This window comes from Aquila chrysaetos, chromosome 10, assembly GCF_900496995.4.
Source record: "Aquila chrysaetos chrysaetos chromosome 10, bAquChr1.4, whole genome shotgun sequence".
NCBI classification, from domain to species: Eukaryota; Metazoa; Chordata; class Aves; order Accipitriformes; family Accipitridae; genus Aquila; species Aquila chrysaetos.
Window position 1 is genome coordinate 6,053,531 of NC_044013.1, and position 25,463 is coordinate 6,078,993.

General features: G+C 38.3%; 1 protein-coding gene across 9 annotated transcripts in view; it reads right to left on the reverse strand.

The window, feature by feature from the left end:
- PHC3 (polyhomeotic homolog 3) overlaps window positions 1–25,463 on the reverse strand; it is a 39,923-nt gene that overhangs the window by 13,148 nt on the left and 1,312 nt on the right. For 2 of the 9 annotated variants that reach the window (XR_005933486.1, XM_030028469.2), the window contains 13 exons: window positions 23,146–23,293; window positions 22,223–22,381; window positions 20,711–20,788; window positions 18,957–19,115; window positions 17,173–17,271; window positions 13,066–13,306; window positions 10,716–11,593; window positions 9,108–9,258; window positions 7,153–7,406; window positions 6,151–6,307; window positions 1,832–1,946; window positions 444–594; window positions 121–352 (listed from right to left, as the gene is read on the reverse strand). Coding sequence is in view for 5 of the 9 variants with exons in the window: in XM_030028469.2 (XP_029884329.1) it covers window positions 121–352; window positions 444–594; window positions 1,832–1,946; window positions 6,151–6,307; window positions 7,153–7,406; window positions 9,108–9,258; window positions 10,716–11,593; window positions 13,066–13,306; window positions 17,173–17,271; window positions 18,957–19,115; window positions 20,711–20,788; window positions 22,223–22,381; window positions 23,146–23,271 (2,800 nt within the window). In the remaining 4 variants the exon portion in view is untranslated. Of the gene's footprint in view, window positions 1–120; window positions 353–443; window positions 595–1,831; window positions 1,947–6,150; window positions 6,308–7,152; window positions 7,407–9,107; window positions 9,259–10,715; window positions 11,594–13,065; window positions 13,307–17,172; window positions 17,272–18,956; window positions 19,116–20,710; window positions 20,789–22,222; window positions 22,382–23,145; window positions 23,294–23,438; window positions 23,459–25,463 lie in introns of those variants that run through there. The other 7 variants (XM_041127004.1, XR_003925426.2, XM_030028468.2 and 4 more) reach the window with 7 other exon arrangements.

Sequence of the window (25,463 nt, forward strand, 5' to 3'; positions counted from 1 at the left end):
GTTTCTATCACCAACTAACGAGTACACTAGTGCTGTTACCACACCACTTCCTCATCACACCAATGCTAAAAAGCAAGGAGCTTTACTGTTAAAACAAATAGAAGTAGTCATTGCACATACCAGGCAAAGAATGTATGAAGGCCCAAACTTCATCAACAGTCCATACTGATGGGTCAGCTTGCACCACTGGTAACAAGTCAATGCTCTCTGGCATTTTCCTAATTCTTAGTTCCCTAAGTTCACGTTCTCTCTCTCTTTCACTCTGTCTTCGCAGGCGCGTGGTCATGGCAGCTGGAACAGCGTCTTCATGAGAAGCCGTATCTTCTTCTGCAGATGGATAAGTAATTGGAAGCTGGAAAACGTAGTACAAATACACTACAGTATTATAATTTATTTATAATTCCCAAAACAATGCCATAGTTTTAAGCAAATATTCCACAGACCTGTCTAAGAAAATGATCTCGTGACGCCCCATCAGGGCCACTCGGTCGACGCCCGCGTCGCCCAAGACTTTGGCTATCTGATTTCCGATTCCAGCGACTGGTCTTGTCTGATGTAAACAGCCCAAATTTCTTAGTGCAACTAAGGCTGTGCCTAAAGAAGTAAGATATACTCAATAATGCACTAATAGTTTTTTGGACTGCATTCAATCAAGTAACAATAAAATTACATTGTTGTCTACAGAAATGTTGCCTAATCAAAGACAACAACAGGTGTCACAAATACAAGAGAAAGGTATCTCAAAGGCCATTTACTCAAACCCCTTATCTTGATGCAAGATCAAATACATCTCTATCATCCCTGGAAGATGTCAGCCTTCCCATTCTTAAAAATTTTCCATGACAGAAGTCCCAACAAGTACCAAATCAAATGTATACATTCCCACTACTGAAAATGGAAATGTCTCACACTGGGGATTAAAAAAACAGCAGACGTAAGAGAAAGGTGGTCTCAAGGTGCACTGACACTGATGCAAAAAAAAAAAAAAAAAAAACCAAAAAACAACTAAGTTGTGATTAGAAATGGGAAACTATTCCCCATTTCTAAAACATCTGGGATTGAATATCAATTTTCCAGCTGTAATGATGGAAAATTTTACATTCAGATGTTGACTATGAATTCTTCCTGTCTTAACCAAACCAAAACAAACGCAGCATATAAACCCAAAGAGAAACAGAAACTAGCTGTTTTCCTCCGCCAACCACCTACAAGCAAATGGCATCACTTATTCTTTTCAAGAAAGGAGAAGCTTTAGAAAACACTAAATTATTTATGTTTATGAATATTTCTATTTTACTCTATACAAATAAAGAATTTTTATGCTGTTGCTAAAAACATTTAAGAAGGTTTTTTGTCTATGCGGCATTTCAATTATGCCAAGATAAATTCAGTGGGTTTATTTCCCCCAGCATCACGCAAAACTGTAAGAAAGCCCACCTAGCCCAGCATTCTTTCTCTGACATTGTCCAACATCAAGGGAAACACAACAAGAATATGAGAAATATATAACCATTTGTGGCCCGTGAACCTCTGCACCAATTCCCAAACACTTAGTAACCCTTAATGGATTTCTTTTCCATGATACCCATCACCTTCCCATAAGCCCAAGAGCACTCACGGCACCCTCTGGAAAGAAGTCCACGATTTTACTGTAATTTCCTTTGTCTATCTTCTTGAAATATAATCTACCATAGTCATTTGTACCCGTATATTCTGCAAATTCAGGTAGAAGGCAGTCATGTTTTACTGTTTCTTTGTTTTTCAACATCAGATACTATTTGGGTGCTATTCCATTAACCAGATAATGATAAGCAATAACTAGACAGAGTACCTTTTGGCACAGGATGTGGAGCAGAATCTTTTTGACCGTAGAAACTTATTAGAATATCCCATTTTGCCACAAAATTCACACTTCAGAAGATCATTTTCAATTTCATCCAGTCCCTCTAAAGAAAGGAGTGAGGCATAAGGAAGTCAGTTTCAATGACACAAAATTATGTTCAAATTTCTCATCGCAAGCAGGCAGGCAGAAGAGTTTGAAATATCTAACGCATTTAATTAAATACTTTGATTAAGAGGAAATTATGCAAAGCTAAGTCATAGATTTCATTCTCTATAGAAAACATCTTGAGCAAACTGAACCTTAGTGAACCTTCAACTAAGTTATTCAATGAACTTAATCAGCTTTTTTGTTAAATTTCAAGTCATCCATGAGCAAGTATGCCCTCAAACATAGCAAACAATTAAAAAGAAGTGTTACAGCCCTCATGAATTGCCTATAAAAAGTTCATTAAGACAACCAGGCATTCCACAGTCTAAATTCAAGCTCTCCTGTAATGAGATAATGCATTAACCTTTTAAAATACTTTCTTTGAATAAGCAACCGCTACAACCAAAGGGACTTGTGAAAGCAAGTAAAACACTGAATCTTATCTATTAAAAAGATAAGCTGCATATAAGAAAGAAAAGGACTATAGCATCTACCAATCTACAGTCTACTGTTGCAGAGTATTTTTCTGTTATTGGTGAGATGAGGAGGCACTTTTCCTGCTCCTTGTGAAGAATTCAAACACCAGCTGAGAGAAGGATCAGTGAAAGAAAAAACAGAAAAGCCCAAAAGGCGGCAATACAAGGCAACAAGGCAGCATACATGTCACATGCTGAATGTCTATGCTCTCTTCTGCTGGAAGCGTATTTCATGGGTAGAGCATGGTTTGTACATAGTTTAGAATAATGCCTCCATATCTGCAAACCAACTTGACTTCTGGCATGGAAAAAAAAAAGCCACAACCAAAAAATAAACTTATCCCCATGCACTATCCATGAAATACATCATAAGGAGAGAAGGAGTGAAACTGGCACGAACTGAAATGGAACATTTTGCTGTCATTCAGGTTAAGTAAAAGAACTGCATGCCACATGGCTGCAATCACAGACAAAATACATTGCTCAAAAATTCAGAGGACTAAACAAACATACATTTCTCCCACATTTCTAATTTACACGCGTCACTGTTTCATATAGTTTGCCTCTTGCTATTCACCTTCTGTGTTCGTACTTTTAATTCTACACAATTAGTTGCAAAAATTGCAAACTAGCTTTTTGTTCTAAACTCTTTGTTAAACTCTGATGCCAGCTAATGCAAATGCAGGTATCAATTGATATTAAATTGAAAGATTTTAACTATGAATTTGTAGAAGTCTGTTATAGCAATGTTAACTCACTAAACTGCTTGCTAACACTAACTATTGTACTGACAAGGTAACAAAAAAGCACTAGTGCAGCAAAGGGCTGAAAATGCTGAAGAGGGTATTTCAATAACTAATCTGATGCATCAGGACTCAAAGACATAACTGAAATCAACAAATCCTCCAGCAGTGTCAGACTGAAAATTACTGTGTTGCAAGTCTCCAACTTAGTAAGTTGGTATTGCACAAGTAGTAAAAACTGGCAATGGGAGACATACCAGATCTGACCAACCTTGCAACTGAAGTTAAATACCAGAAATGCAACCTTCAAATAAATCACACTCTCTCTAAAAAAAACCCCAAACACCCCTCACTCCCAATCCAGGTCATGCTATGTGGAAAAAAGTGACAACAGAGCGAAGCGAAAATTGATGCTAAAAGCCTTTTCTTTTGCATATTAGGTGTTTCTACCATACATGCAATCATACCATACCCTGGTTTAGTATCAGAAAATCTCCTTTGCTCAACTTCTGCATACGTGGATGTCTCTCAATGCTGGATGCTTCTTACCAGTTCATCTAATGAGTAGCTGCACATTGTGTACATAAACCTAACACCAGCTGTCAGGAACAATAACTAAAACCAAAACCATGCACATTTGAATAATTCCGTAAAACAACAGACAAGCTGTTTGAAATCTGAGAAACAACATAGTGTTAATACTGAAAAGTTCTTAGGGAATGCCATTGAAAAGAAAACTGAATTAAGATCTACTGTAACAAATTAAGGGCAAAATAACTATTGCAAACAGAGTTTCAAATAGTCTAGAAGATACACCAGATGGCAAGAAGTTTCTTTTGTTTGAAATATATTGGGTGAAACAAGGTATTGAAAAAAAAGCTGTAGTCTTATCAAGAAAGCAAGTTTATTTAATAGCAATTTATGAAGCGATTTACTAAGCACAGTGATGACCTAAGAGATTTACACATCTCATTTTCTGTGTATAAAAGTAGTATAACTCCATTGAGCTGTAAAATAACAAAAAAAAGTCAAGCAAGTAATGCAATTTACCCAATTACTTTTTTTTTAAAGCCTCTTGTGCTGGATGCTTTCATGTCACTGGACTTCCCTCTCAAAGAACTGGTTAAATGGAAGCCCTTACTGGGAGACCAAACAAATAACAGCAATTTTAAATTAAATGAAACAAAGGTTTAGAAAACTTCCAGTCACACTGCAACCCTCCGCTACTAATATGCCAGATGCCTGCCTTCTAAAATTTAGTCTGCTATGCCTATGTGATGGTTTGTGAAAAATAAAGTATGGGCCTTGAATTATTTTACAGTAGAATATTGTGTAATATATTTAAAAAATTGACTCTGTAAAAATTGTTTCTTCATTTTTCTATGTAGACAACTTAATTACAACAGAATCAAAAGAAAGTTACAGTTACAAAGCAAAGCACTTCAAATGTCTGCCACTGCCTAAACTAGGCTGTTACTGCAGAATGCAGGGCTCTGGACTATACTGAGATATACTAGTAAATGCAATCATAATTAGCCATAATTCAGGATATCCTGTTTTATGTTTCATTTTCAGGCACTATTTCCACAGTTTCTGACTTCTTTGCACAGATGTTATATCAACACGTAGGAGGACTGCAACCCATCAATATTTCCTTTCAGTGATGTCCTTCCAAGCTAATCCAGCTCCTACTAAAAATCAGTGCTGCAAGTAAAAATACACTCTTAATTTTAAGCAGAGATACATATTGCCTGAGCAGTAAAGTAAATCAGTGTATGCAAAAATTTCAACCATGTTTACTTGACTTCACTACCAACAAATACTCTTCTTGAATTCAAAATGCTTTCTAAAGCAAGCTTTTTACCTTGTCCGCAATCCTTGACTTGGGTCTGACCCAATAGACTTATAAGCAGTAACGGATATAAATCACTGCAGTAAAAAAATAATGCATCAGAATCTAATAATCTAAAAGACTGAATTTTGAGCTGATTTGTTTGCTGAGATACACAATAGATGCAGCCAACTTCCCTATTGCACTTCAGTACCATTCATCAGGGCAGAAACCACAGTAATTAACAAACTGCCATTGGTGTTGCTATCTCAAAAGTTCCTGTGAGAAAAGATCAGGGGGATGGACTGTTTTAATTAAGTGACAATTTACAATGCCTAGAGCGGGAAGCAGTTGAAGCACAGCTATGATGACACTTGCTACTGCTCAGGACACGCTGTCTTGGCTTTTTCCAGCCCCTTGCCCGATGCAGACCTGTGGCAGTAGAAGGCACTGTATTTGTCCCTTCTTAACCTGCTCGCTACAGTTTTGATAATGAAAGAGGGAAAAGAACTATTTTAAGAGAATGAAACTAAGAGTTGCATTAAGACAGATTCAAACAGATCACCAAAACCAGCTCCTGTGCAATTGCTCAAGCTGTGGAAGAGAAAATACAGAGGTGGCTGAAAAAATCCGGACTTTCAAATCTTGGATGAATTTATACAAAAATGTGAGTTAAAGAAGAACTTGGATTTTCTGGGCCAGGCCATGGTTTGATTGCCATTTCACATCACTCATGAGGCTACCTACATTTGGGCTTGAACAGTAATAGTGGTGTAACACAGCCAAAATAGTTGATTGCCAAGTTCTAAAAAAATCCATGATGATGATTATGTCAGGTACTGCATGGGGAACTCAATTTAGCCCATGAGTTGTGCCTAAGACCACTGTATTCTTAAGCAGGACAAGTGCATAGTTTCTTGACATTTGTGTGCATCTACAGCAACCGCTGTTATGATGTGCAGCTAGTAAAAAACATTTGAAAATAGTTTCTATTAGAGATAGTGTAAAGGCTGGAGAAAGATTCCAGAAGTACAGACAGGATGGGATTCTGTAATACATACAGAACTGCAGGGGAAAAAAAAAATGGGTATTTAAACAAAAACTACAAACCTTCTGCAATCATATCCTCTATCTCTGTGTCCGATGAGTTGTCTGCATGTTTTGTATTCTGCAAGTCTGATTCAACACACACAACACTCATGATTTGACCCTCCACTAGCAATCTTTTTTCTGCAGGCTGTTCTACCAGCAAAGATGAACGACTTACCTATTGCAATAAAAGCAAAGCAACAGTGATTAACTGAACAATAAATAATTGAAAATAGTATTTGTGACTTAGCAGCTGTAACTGAGACTAGAATCACAGTTTCTATTCCGTACCAATGAATCATTATGATACAGCACCAAAGCTCTAAATACCATTTCTCAAGCAAATACAAAGACTCACTCCTGGCTCTGCAGAGTTTGCAATTACATTTAACAAAGGAAGAAACACATTATTTCTAGAGAAGTGAAGGAATAGGAAAATGAGAGACACATTAAATTAGTTAATAAGGCAGGCTTATAGGTTTCAAACTGTCCATTTGTGGATTTAAAATCTTCAACAGTAATTCTTACCAGATACAGTACTAATCACACCAAGCTCAATAAGGGGCTTGCCAGTGCTTTAAACAACAAAATGTTAATGTTTTAGAATTTTAACACAGACTCATCTCACAGGTTTAAATTATCACTTAAGGTATCTATAAGACAGACAAACATAAACCGAAGTTATTGCAAATGGTAGCCTAAAATCACTCTCTGTAGTTATCTCCGCATATAGCCTATCTACTCAACTCTGTCTGTTTTCATTTAGTACCTTGTCATCCAGTGATACTGGCAGGCCAAACAGCAACATGAATTCCAACTACATATGTAAGACAATAAAAACAGTATACAAGTATACTGAATGCTGTAAGAAACAGGTTACCAATCAGTGGAAAAAAGGTCAAAACCAACATTTGAAAAATTATTCAAGATCTAAATAGCTACTAGCCACAAATAACATCACCCTTAAAAATAGTTTGTTTCAAAAATTAGTAGTAAAAAATTCATAGCAACTTTTACACTTACAGGGAACGGCTCTAACCCCTCCTGAATCACAAAGCCTTCAATAACATGGGTCAGGATCTGTGGTTTAACAATAGCCTGTGGAGGTTTATTTTCTAGGCTAGGAATGCTATTGGGCATTGATGTGCTGTTGCTCCTTGTTGTTGCTGCTGGAAGCAAAAGAGGTGGTGGTGGAATAGAGGCATGTGAAGGATCAGATGGAGATTTAATTACTGAGGCACTGACTGATGATGTCACTGAAGGTAGTCCCCCATGTTCTGAAAAAAATAACAAACTACGTTATGCTTTTGTCACTTATGTCCAACCATTGGCTCAGAATTGTAGAAATAAGGGGTGACAAACACACCCATCTCTGCACCCATCATCTTGTAACACATGCTTTTGCCTATGATTTACAGTTTTTACCTTCAAAACAAGATGTTTTTCCTTGACAGACTATTTCCACAAATGAACAGTTCTCATGTAAACATTTTCCTTTACTCAGTAGCTACAAACTATAAGCATAGCTGGCTATTAATTACCTACACAAATCACAAATCCTAAGTCAAAAGCAGAAACCAGTATTTTCAAACATTGGATTCTCAAGAGTGAGCAGCTGAGGTATTTCTGAAGAAAGAATTTATTTTCAGGGATGCTTTGAGCCTCAGTAACCTGCAGGGTCACAAGTATATACAACATCAAGGCACCAAGCACCCAGTTATATGCATAGCATATATACACACACACACTCTATACTATAGAGAGAGTGTATATTTGTATATTTAGCACATTGTGGAAGTTACATTAGTTTGCAGGACAACAATTGATACAGGCATGTATATCTTACAATTCACTGAAGAAGAAAAATTTTCATTAGAACAGCTCCTTACTGTTGAAAGGGTTAAAGCCCCAAGGACAAGGGGATGTTGTAAATAAAGGTATGTTTCCTTCTGTTCTCTGAGAAGATAACAACCTTAAGCCCTTTTTCAGATAAATTAGCTTAGTTTGTCAGTATGGTTTGCATCAAAAGGATGTTAATCAAGGAAGAGTAGATAGCAGAGTTGCCCATGAACATTCTTTAGGATAAGCTATCCAAACATGTAAAATGTGCCCCTGCACAGAATCCGAGGAAGAGGTCAACTAGTGGACAGGTGATGAAGATTATCAAAGACCACCAGAGGACCCCAAAAGACCACCAAAAGATGACGACTGTGCATGCGGATCAGACATTTACATATATTAATAAGTTCTCAAAAACCAGGAAAACCTGTTTACATAAATAAGTTCTCAGAAATTCTATGAATATGTATAGCTTTAATGTATATAACCCTCTAAAGGTTCGCCCAATCGTTGGAGCACTCATGGTGGACTCATCCCCAGCGCTGCCCGGTGCCGTAATAAAGGATGCCTGCTTAATAGTAACTTCGTTGCTATTGAGTTTTATTTCAGGGAACTCTCTGAATACTCCATTTCCCCTACAGGGAGATTCAGACCTTAAAAAGTACCTGTGAATTTTGTTTCACTGTGGCATATAAAAAAAATGGTGCCAAAAAGAATCATACAGTGCAGTCAACCATTCCAACAGCAACTTCTGACTGCTGACCCTGATCCTGCAAAATCAATCTTCACACCAGACCAGTCAGCATATTTTACCCATATCACACAGCTATCACTTAAAGATTAACTGGACACTGACAGCCCTGTTAAAATTTTAGTATAAAAATACATGCTAAAGAGCTCAAATAAGTTTTTTCTGTGCTACATGTTCTCCAAATATATATATAAGCTACACCTTCGGGACTGAATTATTCATTCTATCACATGGATTTCAAATATATTTCATATAGTCTGTTTTACTTAAAAAATTATACCACTGAATTATAAAAAAGATCAAAATAATAGATTTTTATTTTAAAACATCAATAACTAGTAGAAGTTTCTAAGAAGAACAGCTACCTTAGTTTGACATTTGTTCTCACCTGACAAAGGATCTTCTGAATTAAGTGTCTCTCCATTCCCCAAGGTTATGGCTGGTGGAGACAGAGTGGGTGGCGTAGGTGTTCTAGCCATATGGACACAATCTGATTCCTCGGGCATCTCTTCTTCACATACATTCTCCACTTGGTAAATCTGCATCCAACAAACTATTGCTTTAGAGAGATTTCCATTCTACCTTAATACCTTAAAAAAGTTACATAAATACAGTTTTTAAAATAAATTACCAGTTAAAATGTTAAAATATGCTGATCTCCTAACAAAATACTAGTTTCCAAACTGCATACAAAACAATGAACTATGGGGGCACCATAATGTCTATAAGAGCAAAATTATTTGTTACAAATAGCAAAATATGAAGAGGTACAATTCTCCTATCAAACAGATCAGAGAACTTGACTTTTTCAATATCTTATCTTTACTGTATTTTTATTTGCACACACATTTGTGGCTATTTAAACACTTCTGCAAAATGCAAGCTTTATAACATAATGACAAGTCTGCAAATCGTTCTCTATCTTATACAGCAGTGTAATCAAACTGAGTATTTCAGAAGAGTACAGTAAGACTATCAAGCATTAGTGGTTATAAGAGATTATGAAGTATTTTCCTCAAAACTATTAAAGTAAATTTACATGAATTACTGACAAGTCAATTTAGCAGATGAGGATGTAGAACACCACCTTGTCAAAAGCAAACCTGGCTTCTAGTCTTTTGCCGAATTTCTACATGAAATATCAGAAAGTTGAGATTCTTATTACCCTCTTAATATAAATTAAACAGCACACCTTCCTCCTTATCCCATTGGTAGCCTGAAAAAAGCCTACAAGAGCTGTTGATTCTTTTACTTACATTAATCTCATTAGCAGGTTACCATTAAATGCCATCTTAAATGTCAGCATTATTTGCATACCATTTTATTTCACTGATATTTCACTGCACATGATTTTAGTTCAGTGAGAGTGAAGCTGGAATCTTCAGTTACAAACTGTAGATGTCTGAGACTAACACTGAACTAAATTAAATGGCAGTGATGGGGAACACCAAGACAGCATCAAAAATTCCCCTATTCTTTTATGAAGAGGATCTTTTTGATGCTAGTACAAAATTAATTATCCAGAACTGTATCATCTTAATAATCTTCTACACACCTTCGCACCTAGTATAGAGATGATTCTCCTACTCAAAATTTTGATTGCCTATATTTGTATTAACATAAAGAGGTAAAAGCTTACGGTCCATACGGTATATTTGTCAAAATTCATTTTGACAAAAGCATTGGCATATATTTACTTGCTTTTTTAACTTTAGATATGCTGCAATTTCATTAAGAGATAAGATCTGAGGCCACAAAATTGCACTTTCATGATTCTTGGTTGATATTTTTGACTGATGATCCATTACAAAAAGCCAAAAAGCAAATCACAAGGAAAACGTCTGTTTTCTTAAAACTTGTTTCTGTAATCAACAGGTTTCTTCTGGTTCTCTGTCTAGCACCTGGTTTAGCTCCCTCTGAAGTCAATGGGCCAGATTTACAGCTCTTCAGAGAAGCCAAGGATAAAGAATAAAAGAACTACGATATTACCACTTACCACTGGAGTTTCAATTGGTACCGATGGCTGCACCTGAAGATTTACTGCAACAGTCTGTGGTGGTGGAAGAGTCTGAAATGGCAGCTGGACCAAAGCTTCTGCAGCAGGAAGTTCTTCCTCAGAAACCAAAGTGTTTTGAACCAAAACCTGGCCCTGGGACAGAATTTCAGGCTGCACTTGTAAAGACTGCACAGACTGCAACGGCAGTTGTTGAATCTGGGTTGAAGATGTTGACAGCTGAGGAGGAGCTGCAAGAGGGATAGGTGTGGACTGCAAGGCTGAATATTGCTGGTGTGGTGTCGAGGACACAATCTGTTGGCCTGGGGAAACTAAGCTGGGCTGATCTACTGACCCTATATGTACAGCGGGGGAAGATGGAAGTGGAAGATGTGGCGGAAGATTAAGCGGCTGTGCAATTGGTCGAACTGGATTGGTAGTAGTTTGCTGAGGAACAGTCTGCTCTGGCTGAAGAGCTGTTGGCACGAGGGAGTTTGCCTGTGACTGAATAAGTGCTTGAGGGTGAATAATTATTGTGGGTGATTGACTAGGGGAGTGAGAAGGTGGAGGGGATACCACTACTGACTGCTGAGCTGACTGGGATGGAGTAGGAGATAGTGTTAGAGGGGGAGGATGGATGTGAATAGGTGAGCAATGAGACTGGACACTGCTGGGACCTGGAGGAAGACCATGGCTTGGGAGTGGTAGACAGTGCTGTGATGGAGGGGGTTCCTGACCCGAAGGAGTCTGAAGTGCAATTGGCTGGACTTGCTGCTGCTGTTGCAATATCAGCTGATGATGGGAAATCTTTGGAGGTGGTGAATGAAGTGGGATCTGCTGATGTTTTACTAGAGAATGAGGTTGCAATGGAGAATATGAAGCTGTGAGGGAGGAAAAAAAGTGACAATTAGTACTTACTTCTTTAAGTCAAGAGAACATTATAAAAATATTAAAAGAAAGGAAGTTTTTAAAGTAAGACCACCACAACTTCTTCAACCCTTCGGATCTATGTTTAGAAATATCATCTTTGACAGCATATAGTACACAAGAACCATTTATTAAGGTAATATATCAATTTCCAAAGCAAAATGCAGCAATGAATAAAGGAACATAGCCATGCTTTTTACATATATATACACCTATATGTACTTTCTATATAAAAGCATCTAAACTTATCTTTTTGGTGCTAGTTCTAGGATTATTGCTGATCCAGTCTTTGCTTATTTAAAAATTTCATGCTACTTTAAATGGATTTAACCTTTCCTTTGAAACAGACTGGAATGAAAGAGATAAGCATGTCACAATCCACAGGATTTGTTGAAAACTGCTAAGTTAAAGTTTAGTAATATGATTTTAAGACACTAAACAAAACTCCAAGAGTTCAGTATGAATTAAAAACCTTTCAAAGTATTTGCCTGAACTTGAACACACAAGCTGAAAGGTATGAATTTAAAAATAGTGCAGCTTCCAGAGATATCGCATCACCTTTAAGCGAACCAGTGACTCAATAGTAATTCCTTACAGCGCACGCACACATATTTTCCTCCACATGCAAATCTCTTCTTGCTTTGTCTTTTCCACTTGAGAAAACTCATTTATGTTGCCTTTTTTATTTATTCTCCTAGTGAAGATGGATTTTTTCCTTATAGAAGTGAGTTCTAGGAGCATCAGGGCTCAACGCCTCAGGAATGTCTGCCTTGCAGTCTTACTCCTTCTCTAAAAGCTGCCATTAAGCCAAGCTAAATTCCACAGAATTCAGATCAATTGTCTAGTCTACCCTTACTCTTTCAAAATAAGAAAGCTAAAATGCAAATACAGGCTTTTACATTGCATGCAATATCTAACCAACTGCATGCTTATTTTGATTCACCTCTTAATACAAAATACAAAAGTACTTGATATAAGAACATTCTGATGACACAGACAAGACAGGAAAAAAAACCCCAAACAAACCAAAAAAAACCCCAACAAAACAGATGTTGATGAGAGCAAGAGGCCTGAGGTGGTTTCAGCCCACGTATTGCTTCCCAAAGATTGAGGATGACATGTCCTAACAATGAGCATACAGAAAGACCAGCAATGAGAATCATGTTTGTACTGTGATTCAACCGTGTCTTGCAATTGCTATATTGTGCTTGTACTGTGATTTAAGAACACTGCTGTATCACTCTGCTAAATCAAAAACCTGCGTAACATCCAATATCAACAAATAAGTAAATTTACTATTAAACATAAAACTCTATTCATGTGGGATATCTAAAAGAACCTGGTCAGAGAGCATTGGACTCTGACAGAACCATAACATACAAACTTTAATTAAAATAACTTTCTTATAGGTCCATTTTCATCCTACCTGGTGTTATTAAGTGATGTATGCTTGATGTCCGTGTGACTGGTGTACTCCGACACTCTGGAGTTGGGCTCTCGCCTTTTCTATTGCTTTCTGAGGGATCTGGCTGGCTGCCCTTTGAACTGGTTACAGGTTTATTAGGGCACAGAGACAATGACTGAGTTTGACTGCTGCTCTTTGGTGGGCCATTCTGTGAACTTGACAATACACCCAACTTCTGACTGCGCAATGTCAAGTTCTGAACCTGAGAAATGAGCAAAATGTGAAAAAACCAAACCAAAGAAACATCTATGACAAACATCCAGGCAAAAATAGCAAAAAATTACATTATGTAATGCTTCTCATCCTATGTGATCAAAATACATGAGAAGTTAAAAATCTGCATATCAATGTAGCTATTAGGCCACAAAATTTAGAAAAGAATATGGATCTTGAATTACTTCAGTGATAAAGAAACAGGAAAAGTCTTTTTTTCTTATTGAACTTTTAAAACAAATGGAAATTGTTCATTACATTAATTTGAATTAAAATTTGCATTTTTTTTCTCTTTTATTGTGCCTTCGAAGTGAATGACACAAAGCATCTTAAGCAAATGCAATTTTATTTTTATACAAACGCTACAGAAGTGCAAGCAGTCTCTAAGTATGCTTCCAGAGACTAACATAAACCAGAGCCTCGGGTGGTCAATGGGACCAGAATCTGCTGTATGTTATCCATGTCTTAACAAACCTGAGCCCTTTATATCTACAGCGATATTAATGTACCTTTTCATCATGACACTTCCAATGTCACATGAAACAAAAGGTTTGCTTTCTGAAATGTAAATCAGTCAGCGATTATTTTCACTAAGGTCTCTTATATCATGGCCAGATTCTGTACATAATGATCCCAGCTTTCCAATCCTACATGCCGAGCTAGAATTTTATTTTCAAGGATAAAGACTACCCTTGTAGCACTAATTTACATCATACTTCACATGAAAGAGAGGACTAATTATTATCACCATCCACTATTTTGATTACATAATCCCTTCCTCATTCAACAGTTAGTACCTGTGTAATGAACAGCCGGTTTACATTTTACTTCTCGCTGTTCAGTGTGTTACCACAGGATGCATTCAAATCCTATTCTGACAACAGGAAGACAACAGTATTTGCTTCCTTATTGGCATGCATGAGGCATTTACTGCAATCGTACCTCTGTGAGTACAAATCAACCTTCAGCACACCTTAACAGATAAGGTAACTAATCTGAGACGTCCAGGTCATACATGAGGGGGACACATATGAAAAGAAAAAAGTATGAAAGCAGAAGGGAAGAAGAGTAAGTAGGAGAGAAGTGTCAGTTCACCTACCAGGCCATGTTAGGTGTTCCATTAAGACACTGCTAATCATTGATGAATTTCTGAGTTTCTCTGGTATTTCTACATAGAAGGCGATACTGTGAGATCACTATACTGTACCTTCACAAACATCTTGGCTAAGTGTAATATATACATCTATGTACATAACTAAATGCATTTTTTTCTTACGAACTGGCATTGCCTACTTGCTCAGGTTTGTTTATATGGTAAACACATTTCTCTAAACCCATCTGACTGAAACCCCAAGGACTTATTTATCACAAGGTGAGAAAAATAAAGTGTACCAGTGTTAAAGCTTTTCCATTGCATCACTGACTACAGATGAAACTGGATCTTTGCAATGTTATTGCTGCTATAGAAACTACCAGACAACCAAGGTTAACAACATCTGGCAATAGGGCAGTAGTGAACATTGAGAGGGGAGAGGAACGGTTTGAGTTTGGCAGGGTCACCACAGCAGCTCATCTGACTGAATAATGCTCTATGGTCTGGCGTGAGATTCTACTGTCCCTCTGCAATGATGCCTCATGAAATTGCACAGCCGGGCAGACTTGTGCAAAGTGGACCTCTAAAACCCTGTGGTACAAAAGGACCAAGACTGTAAAGTGACAGGCTTTATTGACATCTCTACCCTGAATGCAAAAGACAAAGATACAAATGCAAAAAGAGTTGCTAGCCCATCTAGTAACCTCTCTGCACTTTTGTGGTGGGTTGACCCTGGCTGGACACCAGGTGCCCACCAAAGCCACAACATCACTCCCCCTCCTCAGCTGGATAGGGGAGAGAAAATACAACAAAGGGCTCGTAAGTCGAGATAAGGACACGGAGGTATCACTCACCAATTATCACAGGCAAAACAGACTCGACTTGGGGAAAATTAACCTAATTTATTACCAATCAACTGGAGTAGGGTAATGAGAAATAAAGCCAAATCTTAAAAACACCTTCCCCCCACCCCTCTCTTCTTCCTGGGCACAGCTTCATTCCCGAATTCTCTACCTCCTCTCCCCCAGCAGCACAGGGGGACAGGTAATGGGGGTTTCGGTCAGTTCATCACACGTTGTCTCTGCTGCTCCTTCCTCTTCAGGGGGAGTTCTCCTCACTCTTCCCCTGCTCCAGCATGGGGTTCCTCCCATGGGAGACAGTCCTCCACGAACTTCTCCAACGTGGGTCCTTCCCATGGGCTGCAGTTCTTCACAAACTGCTCCTGCGTGGGTCCCTTCCAGGGGCTGCAGTCCTTCAGGCACAGACTGCTCAAGTGTGGGTCCCCTGTGGGGTCACAAGTCCTGCCAGCAAACCTGCTCCAGCGTGGGCTCCTCTCTCCACGGGGCCACAGGTCCTGCCGGGAGCCTGCTCCAGCATGGGCTTCCCACAGGGTTCCAGCCTCCTTCGGGCATCCCCCTGCTCCGATGTGGGGTCCTCCCCGGGCTGCAGGTGGAGATCTGCTCCCCCGTGGACCTCCCTGGGCTGCAGGGGGACAGCCTGCCTCACCACGGTCTTCCCCACGGGCTGCAGGGGAATCTCTGCTCCGGCGCCTGGAGCATCTCCTCCTCCTCCTTCTGCACTGACCTGGGGGTCTGCAGGGTTGTTTCTCTCACATGTTCTCACTACTCTCTCTGGCTGCAGTTGCTGTGCCACAGCAACTTTTTTTTCCCTTCTTAAATCTGTTATCCCAGAGGCACTACCACCATCGCTGATGGCCTCAGCCTTGGCCAGCAGCAGGTCCATCTTGGAGCCAGCTGGCACTGGCTCTGTCAGACACAGGGGAAGCTTCTAGCAGCTTCTCATAGAAGCCACCACTGTAATCCCCCCACTACCAAAACCTTGCCATGCAAACCCAATACAACTTTCAAATTTGATCTGCAGAATCTGGAGGAGAGGCAGCTGTGATAAAGGACAATGAGACACGATAACTCCAAGATTGAAGGAGTAGTCTGTCTGAGCAGCCTGTCTTTTCAGCAGAGGCTCAACTGATGAACTTAACATCGTGAGCTTGCTCAACAACATCCTACATAAATACACAACTTAACATTGTGAGCTTGCTCAACAACATCCTACATAAATACACAGTTGGACTCCAGCAAGCTCTGCCTGCCTCAAAATACCTACTGGAAAGCAGAGGGAAGGCAAGCTTCAATAATATACCATTATCTCAGAACAGTGACACATCTTTAAGGTCTTCCAATCTACTAGAATCTTCTGAAGGTGTCAATAAACATAAGGTCAGAGAAAGTTCAACTGCTATAATTTACTTGGATTTCCAAAAGGTTTCTAAACAAGGTCCATTTATCAAAGGCTTTTAAAGAAACTGCTAAGATAGAAGAGAAGATCTCTCACAAGAGCATAAATTTGTTAGACAAGTGTTCACTTTTCACAGTGGAAGACTGTGACTAATACATTCTGTAGCGATCTGTATAATGACATATTTTTTTTCCAGGTGATAAACAACTATGTTGAGCAGTGAAAAGGTGATACAGGTTCAGCTGGTAACATGAAATTATTCAAGGCAATAAAGATGACAGCTAATTACAAACACCTAAAATGTCATATCCAGGTTCCAAATTTTACATATAACATGATAATCTCTAAATGTGTGATGACAGCAAACAGAAGACACTGAAGTTGTACATAACCAGTACCCATTAATAGTTTTTATAGGCAAGTAAACTTAAGCCCAATGTTTCCTTACTTTTCAGTTTTGGCCCACTCTTACTGGACATACCTTTAATAAATTTACACAAGCTCACCTGAGTAGCTGCAGACTGACAGGAAGATGAGGAAGATGATGAGACAACAGGAATGTCAGACTGGACAGCAGCCACAGTGGTCGCAGGAGTGAAAATAAGCTGTTAAGCAAGAAAAAAAATATCTGGTAACAGACTGAAATATGTGAAAGAAATGCAATATTTTAAAGAGAGATACATAACACAAGTTAACATAGAGTTGACCTTTTTACAGAAAATGAAAGGTCTTGGTGATGAAGAAAAATACCTGACTTTTAGTATGTCAGCTAGAAACACTGAAAGACAAGTATGATGTTTGAACCAGTGAGGCTAGCAAAATGATCTTGCAATACCATTCTAAACAGAAACTAACAGGGTAAGTTTCCCTCTTGAAACTGGGGTGTAAAGCAGTTATTCAAATAAGCATGGGATTTGACATTGAGTCTGGATGAAAATGTAGCATAAATGAATAGGAAACCTGCATCATTACTCCATGTCATTGAGAGAGATTGCTACTAGAAAACCCAGCAATGTCATCCTCATACTGCTTCAGCTACTAAGTTGTTAACACATATTGAAAGGCAGTGACATGAAATGAATTCGTAATTCCTGTTCTGTTAAATAGTACTAGGTACATTCAGCATCTAGCTTTGCTTACAAACCAGAGACTCGGGAAATTCTTTCACTGGCAAATGGATAAACAGGTGTCTGATCTTTAAATCCTTATCTTCAAGTTACACTACTTTTTCAATAAACATGTAGGAAAACAATAGCCAAAGAGAAAAAACTCAACACAGCATAACAGCATTGCTATGCCTGCCTAAGAAAAATCTCAGAAAAAGAACAAAGGATCTCTTTTCCAAAACATACTTCATAGGTGCAATTCCTGCAAGAACTCACGCCTGCATCTACTTTTATATACCACTGCAGTCACAGACCTCTGGCTCTGAATCTCAGTGTAGTATAACAGTGATTCTTCCTATTTCATATAGTTTAACTTAACACTAGAAAGCTCTGGTCATTAACTCACACAAGCCATAATAGAGTCTCTGGCCTTTACCAAGTACTGATTAGCACCTGAGCATCATGTACAACTTCAGTAATTTCTATGGAAACCCACACAGATTTTAAGGTTCAATTCATGTGAAACTCACTAGAGAAAGTACTAAATTTAAAAAAATAAAATTAAAAAAAAGTCACTACACAGATTTTTCAAAGTTGCCCATTAGGAAATGGAAATGCCACGTTGACAGGAAATTGCAAGAATCTAATGAGTTTCATGTGAATCCAAAGAGAATGAATGTATCTAACTTGAATTCTAGAGACAATAATGCAAAGAACAATCTTAGTTAAATCTAAGAAAATTTTAATCAAGAGTCACAACTCAGAATGTTACCAGTGCATTGGAAAACAATCTACCTTGAATACAGAGACTCCAGTATGCCCTTCTACATAGCCAGAAAAGAAAGGTGCTCTTTTTCTACTTTTTTTTCCCCACATTTGATCAATTTAATAACTGTAGTACGACCAGGCTAAAAACACTTGAGCAAACTTCACCAGAGAACTAAGCTACAGCAATCCTCTTACTTCTGATGCCTACAGTGTTTCAGAAGATACGTGTTCACAAAATTAGTGACTAAATTCTCAATGCTATCTAAAACTAAAGAAATATATTTATAAATAATTTATAGAAACAAAATAAAACCCAAAACGGTTAGGGTGGGGGTTTTTTTTGTGGGTGAGGTGGTGGGGGGTGGAGACAACAGGGACAGACCAAAACCAAATTAAGAATTTTAATCAAAACGTACCATTTGAGCTCGTAGATACATTTGAGCCTGGCTTGCACTCAGGGTTGGAGAGGTGCTCCCCAGCAACATTGTCTGTTGGGTAATACTGCTGCTGGTGGTATTGGAGGTCTGTGAACGGCTTATTATCTGTGCAGGTGTAGGAGAGGTGGAGAGGTTAATCTAAGGAAACAAAAATATTGCTTCTGTCATGGAAATTCATTCATCCTAGGGTCTAAAGCCAGAAAGCCTTTGACAAAAATAGCAGGGGCAGTTGAAATCTCTGAACTGTAAAGATATCAAAAATAGATTGAGCCAATCATCACAAAACTGGATTTTGGCAAGACTGTTCATTTTCATTCTTAAACTGCAAGCAACCATTTTGCAGTAAATAATAAGCAGTTACGAGTACAAACAATGATATTATGAAGTCTGAAAAATATACCTCATAGAAATACACATTTACAGAATATGTAGCATGAGCTTGCAATATTTTAAGGAAAATACCTAATTTTTAATATTTAAGCATCTTTAAATGTTGATATTATCCCACTGGACTGATATCTTCTGTTATGCTTGTTATGCAACCTGATCAGGACACTTCTTTGTGCTACCATATATGGACTCTGAGTCCTCATTCTACATACGCACATTTAAAAATGACTGGAGACTAAAACTTTCTACAATTTCATATTAAAAGCTCCTCAACAATTGCTCTTTGGCATCTTCTCAAAGAAAAGCTGTTGTGGTTTTGGTTTGGGTTTTTTTTTCTCTTTTTTTTTTCTAACCGCTCTAACAGAGTTAAGTGCCCAGCTCTTTTTCATCACTTACTCAAAAGATTTCCTTGAAAAATCCCAGCCCAATTATTCTGTTAGTTTGACATCAGACATCTTTAACGACTTTCCCTCCTAAATTTAATGAATGAATGATTTTGCTTCTAACAACTGTAAGCCAAAGCAATGCTATGAGAGCTTAAAAAAACATACAGTTAAATTACCAAAGCTATGCACTGAAATCATGAACAGCTTGAGGGCATGATTAATAAGCAGGATGTCTATAGGACTAACAAAGTCCTACTCAAGACAACTGTAGAACTGTACATAAGAGACTGTGCAAATTACATGTCTGAAGATGCCGCCTGAAGAAATACAGCATGGACTGAACACAGAGCTGCTAATAACTGAAACCTGAGCACATGCCTAGAATATGGATAAAATAATTGAAAGTGCATAAAAGATGCATGATAAAAGATGATAATCAATAAAAGAATGAATTCTACAAACATTTAATCAGTTTCACATATATATGTGAGCATCGACTTCGATTCTTTAGATTTGGTGCTCTTTAATCACAGATACACAGTTATGATTTTAACCTACAATAGTGCCCTGAACAAAGAAACCAATGTGAAAAATCCAGTAAGAAATCACGTAAGAGATGAAAGCTCAGGGAGTGACTCCTGCAGCGGTCTGAACAGTCATGAGTGCTTGTGGAGTGAGCAGCTGCCCCTCAGAGCACCAAGAGTGGGCTGGGACCAGGGAAGCCTCCAACACTGGCCAGCAACTATAGCGGCTGGCAACATGCATCAGGATGACTGGAGGATGCTGGAAGCGCAGCCAACACTTACTACAGAGTTGTCATACTTCTGTTTACTGTTTCTGTAATACTAATTTTAATCATACAAATTTAAATACTAAAATAATTTCTGTTTGTCCAAGCAGTTATATAATAACCAAGAGGGGTTGAGAATGGATGGAGGGCTTGGTTCAGTTACGTACCGACGTCTGCGACATGCTTGACTGCTGAGTGACACTCCCAGTGGGGGAAGTACATTGCCTCCCACCTGACAGGCTTGCCTAAATAGCAAGAATATGTGTCAAATATTGAAATCAAAAAGTGTTTAAGTGATGGTTTATGCAATAATATGAACATCAGAAACATCCCTCTCTACCGTTACCTCTTCTCTGAGTTAACAGCAGAAATGCTTTACTCAGTGGAATTAGTTTTCAGCAAAGTGCACTCTGCACTAAGGAATGCCATCTGCAATGTGCTAAATGCCTTGAATTCCTACCCAATTTCAGGCACTCAGAGTCTTGCAGATCAAGACTTGAACAAAAACTATCAGAGGTAAAGTCTATCAAACTGTTAATGATGGAGTTAACTGATCAGCTCACTACCTATGGTGCTCAGAACTTAAAATGTGACACCATTAAAAACTGTCATTATTAAAACTCACATCATAATTTTTATTATGATTAGAATCCTCTAAAAATAAAACAAACTTTATAAATGCTGTAAAGAACACCCTCATATTCTAGAATGATTTATGTATGCACATCTAGTGTCTGTAACAGTACGCTATTACAGCCCTTCAGATTAATACAGGGACAGTGATTCAGATTTCCATATTAACAGACTCTATACCAAAACTTTCTAGCCTTTCCCAATCTGAGCTTGTGTGTCTCAGTAACTGTATATGCACACACAAATCTGTCACAATAAAAAATATGACAAATCAATATATTACAGTGATCTAATGGAAAAGGTATAGAAGAAAAAGCCAGGAGCATAGAAGAGTCAGTCCCAGTTCTGACAACAAATAGCTATATCCCTGAAGTCTTTAACTCTGTTTTAGCATTTCCATGTGTAAAATCATTAACAACCACCTAAATCTGCAAGATAGTATTCTCAATCCAAGGTTGACTGAGGTCAAAGGAAACCTTTCCACTGCCTGATTTTTCAAAATGGGTCTCCTCCATTGTGCACTAATGTTAAAAGCTGTGCTTCAGAAATGAGATGTCATTTACTACTTATATTTCCACTCAGAGTTAAAATTGAATTTTGCCATTACTTATAATGCAGCCAGATATGTGGCAAAACACACTGAGATACCAGATGTTCATTATTTTTATTTGATTTCACTAAGATACATTGCTATTCCTTGCTTTCCCCATCAACTTTTAGTGAAAATCATGGGATGAAGATTGAAGTAGTCTATTTTTAATATTTATTTTATTACTATTTGATGATTTACATGATGCATTATAATGCATGCAATAAAGCATGGAATGGTCGCCTACTGGAGCATCTGTAACACTGGACAAAATCCTCCAAATAGTTTGGAGGAAGGTACAATTTAAAATAACAAAGTCATTAAAATATAACAGTGAATTACTGTGAGGCATTAAGCTCAGGCACTTAAGCTGTTATTATGTTTGACAACGCTCTAGAATTGTAGTCCTACTCTAGAAAGTAGTGCACCATTCTTTTTCAGCAATCTTCGCTCTCACCTGTGGTACAGTTGCCAGACTCTGAAATTGGGTACTGCTTAAGTGCTGCTGCTGCAGAGCAGCAGTCTGCAGCATTAGATGCTGCTGTTGGGCTGCATACATCTGCTGGAGGTACTGAGCAGCTGAGCTAGGAGGACGATGCAAGGCCTGCTGAATAACCTGTGATGAATCAGTAGGTAATTAATTACAATTACAAAGCACACACCATGCTGACATGATGCTGAAGTTTACCTTTACAAGGAAATAAAACCAAATAAATCCTTTCACACCAATTACATAATACTGAACTCGCTCCATCACTGTTCTCAGCCAAGTCACAGAATACAGCCAACATAAATACATTCATGTTTTCAAGAAAAGCCTGACAATCAGCTGACAATACAGCATCATTCATAACACAACATCCAAGCCTCTTAGGTTCTTGTCAACAAGTCCTACATAATGTTCAGCTTTTTGAAAGATCAGGATAGTGCGTGAGACTCAATTACCAAACCCAACAGAATGGACCGTACAGAGTTTGAGGAGACCTAATTTAAAGAACAGCAAGAGGGGGCTGGATCCAAAGCAGCAGTTACACACACACAGATACCTCTGGATCCCTGTAGTCAATGTTGGTCATACAGCTTTATTTGGTGTAAAGTCTTATGTCAATAATCCATACCCTTAGGGAATGGTGAAAAAACCAAACCTCCTAGCATAGCATTTCCCCTTCCCTTATTTGGGAGGCAGGCCCATACCCTGCACTATTCTTAAGTGGTCTGATACCCATCAGTAAAAAACATCTTCTGAAAACCAGTAAATCAGATACTGAGAAATAAGACAACGATTAAGAATGGAAAGTTAATCTTGTGTAAAAGTATTGTGCAATGCCTGTATTTGAGAGCACCGTACAGGACAGGAAAGAATATCTCATAGCCCAGTACCTGGACGGCATGCCTGTCAGAGCCGCTATAGACGGATATCTGTGGTAGCTGTGTCCGGGCAGTGGAGGTGGTAGTGATAGTAGTTGTAGATGCGGAACATGTTGTTGTGTTTGGTTCATTCTCCATAGCTGTGCAGTGTTCGTCCGGCCTGGCAGAATTGAAATAAAAGTGCTTCACAAACAGAAGGCCAGTACACACTGATTTTAAAGGAAAAAAAAAAAAAAATCTAAGCTTCACTGAGATAGAATAATGGACAATTTTCAAATGGATAAGTTTGTAGTATTTGCTATTACTTGATGGAATTTGTTGAGAGATGTGGTTACAATCTTCTAAGATCCATCAAGAGTAGCAATAGGTGACTGATTTAGGAATACATGCAAGAGTTCCAGCAAGCTACACAGGACTACTGCCGCATCCCTCTTCCCCACAGCATAGCACTGAAACTGCTGGATGACCATTCTGTACATTGAGCAAAACATGTTCTTGCCAAAAATCACTGGTGGCGTGCTCTATTTGGAAAGAGATGGAAAGGATGTAGAGAAAAATGCTTTTACTTTTTACAGCAATATCTCACAAAATACAGCAAGAACCAAGGAAGAAACTACCTATTTAAGCATCTCTGATGATTCTCCCCGAGCCTTAGGAGACTTCCCTCTACTGCAGAGTACAATCTCTCCCAAAATGTTGTCTTTAAAACTGAAATCAATCACATGCCTCAATAAATGAGGGGCGTTTACTTTAGTTTCTTTTTCAGTATGGGTATTATGATTAACAGGAAACAGCATAGTTGCTGTTTATTGCTTTTAAAAGGATGTTAAAAAAGGGTGGGGAGAAGATGTGTTTCCTTCTTACAGTAAAGAAGGGCTCAGAAAAATAATTGTCGAGAGCGCTGCAATGTACTAGGAAAAAAGCAGCATCGCCGAGTGCTTAACACACTGCCCATTGGATGCTGCATCAAACACAAACATAAGTAGGAGTTTCAACTCTCACAGCTGAAAGCAGAATGCAATGCTGCCAGGCTGCTACCTTCCCCTCTCAAAACATGACTACTTTGCAAGTAGAAAACTGCACACAATGCTGTAGCTCCTCAGTATTTTGAATAACTAAACTTTAACAGATATACGTGGTCAGCTAAGGACCTCACGCCTATCATTCTATTGTACACTTGTCTATGTTTTGCCATCAAAGAAAATTCATGGCAATAAAGCACACTTTAAAAGCAGAGACCCCTACTATTACAACTGAAGAAAAAATATGGCCTTGTTAAAAATTCAGATCTGTTGTGCTTTATTGATGCCATTTGCCTACCTACATTAGAGCACAAGTTAACATACATGGTTAACCACTTCAATTACAATAAAACCAGCATCGCTTCTAAAACCACTTTACGTTAATTTCACATAATGCTAATGAAAAGTACCTTGAAAAAAAGTCCTGTCTCCTCCAGAGGACAACATAAAAAAAGCACATCAAAATATTTACACCTACAACTTGTCTAGCTAGTTTTAGCAAAGTTATGCAACTGGTTAAATTATCCTAGGAAAACAACATCAGATGTTTAACTTCCTTCATTCTCAGCCACATTTTAGACGTATTATTAGTGAGATGTGCAACGTATCCCCCCTACAAGCTATTCCATCAGAAGTTCAGCCCATGAGAGCTGTTAACCCTTTAGCTGAAAGTGTCTCATTTTCAAAAATAATTTTGTCATTGCCCAAGTTGTTGCCACAATGGATGTACAACCAAAACAGGAAAGAGCCCCTAAACTTTTGTTCAGCATGGCCTGAAGCTGAGGTGTATCTCCAGTCCTCCTCTAGCACCTCATTTAGAGCCAGCATGAGATGCTTACTTGCCACCCCGCAGTCCTACCATAACACAAACACCACGTATCACAGCATGAACACGTGGAAATAGCGTGCCCTCTTTTGGCTGAGGGATTAGTAAAGTGTTTCACACTTGTTAGAAAACTCTCCTCTCTAAGTGAGAAGTGGGATGTTTAAGGGAGAAGAGGAAATACCTAAAAAGTGGTTGTTTTTAGCAAGGAAACCAAGAATCCATTGCAATTCAGCAGATGGGTATTTTATGACAGAAAGCATAAAACCCATTAGCAACTTAAAATCAGACTGCCTTTGCAGCGTTGCTTTCATTTACTTTACAACGCTGCATATGCAGAGACCGCTTCTAGTTATAAAAAAAAAAATCCCACATACAATTGAAAATAATCTTCTGAAATTGTTCATTGAGTACTCAACAATATCAAAAAGGCAAAACTCCTGCCTCATAGTAAAATTAATTTTAATGTATGAAGACCTTACAAC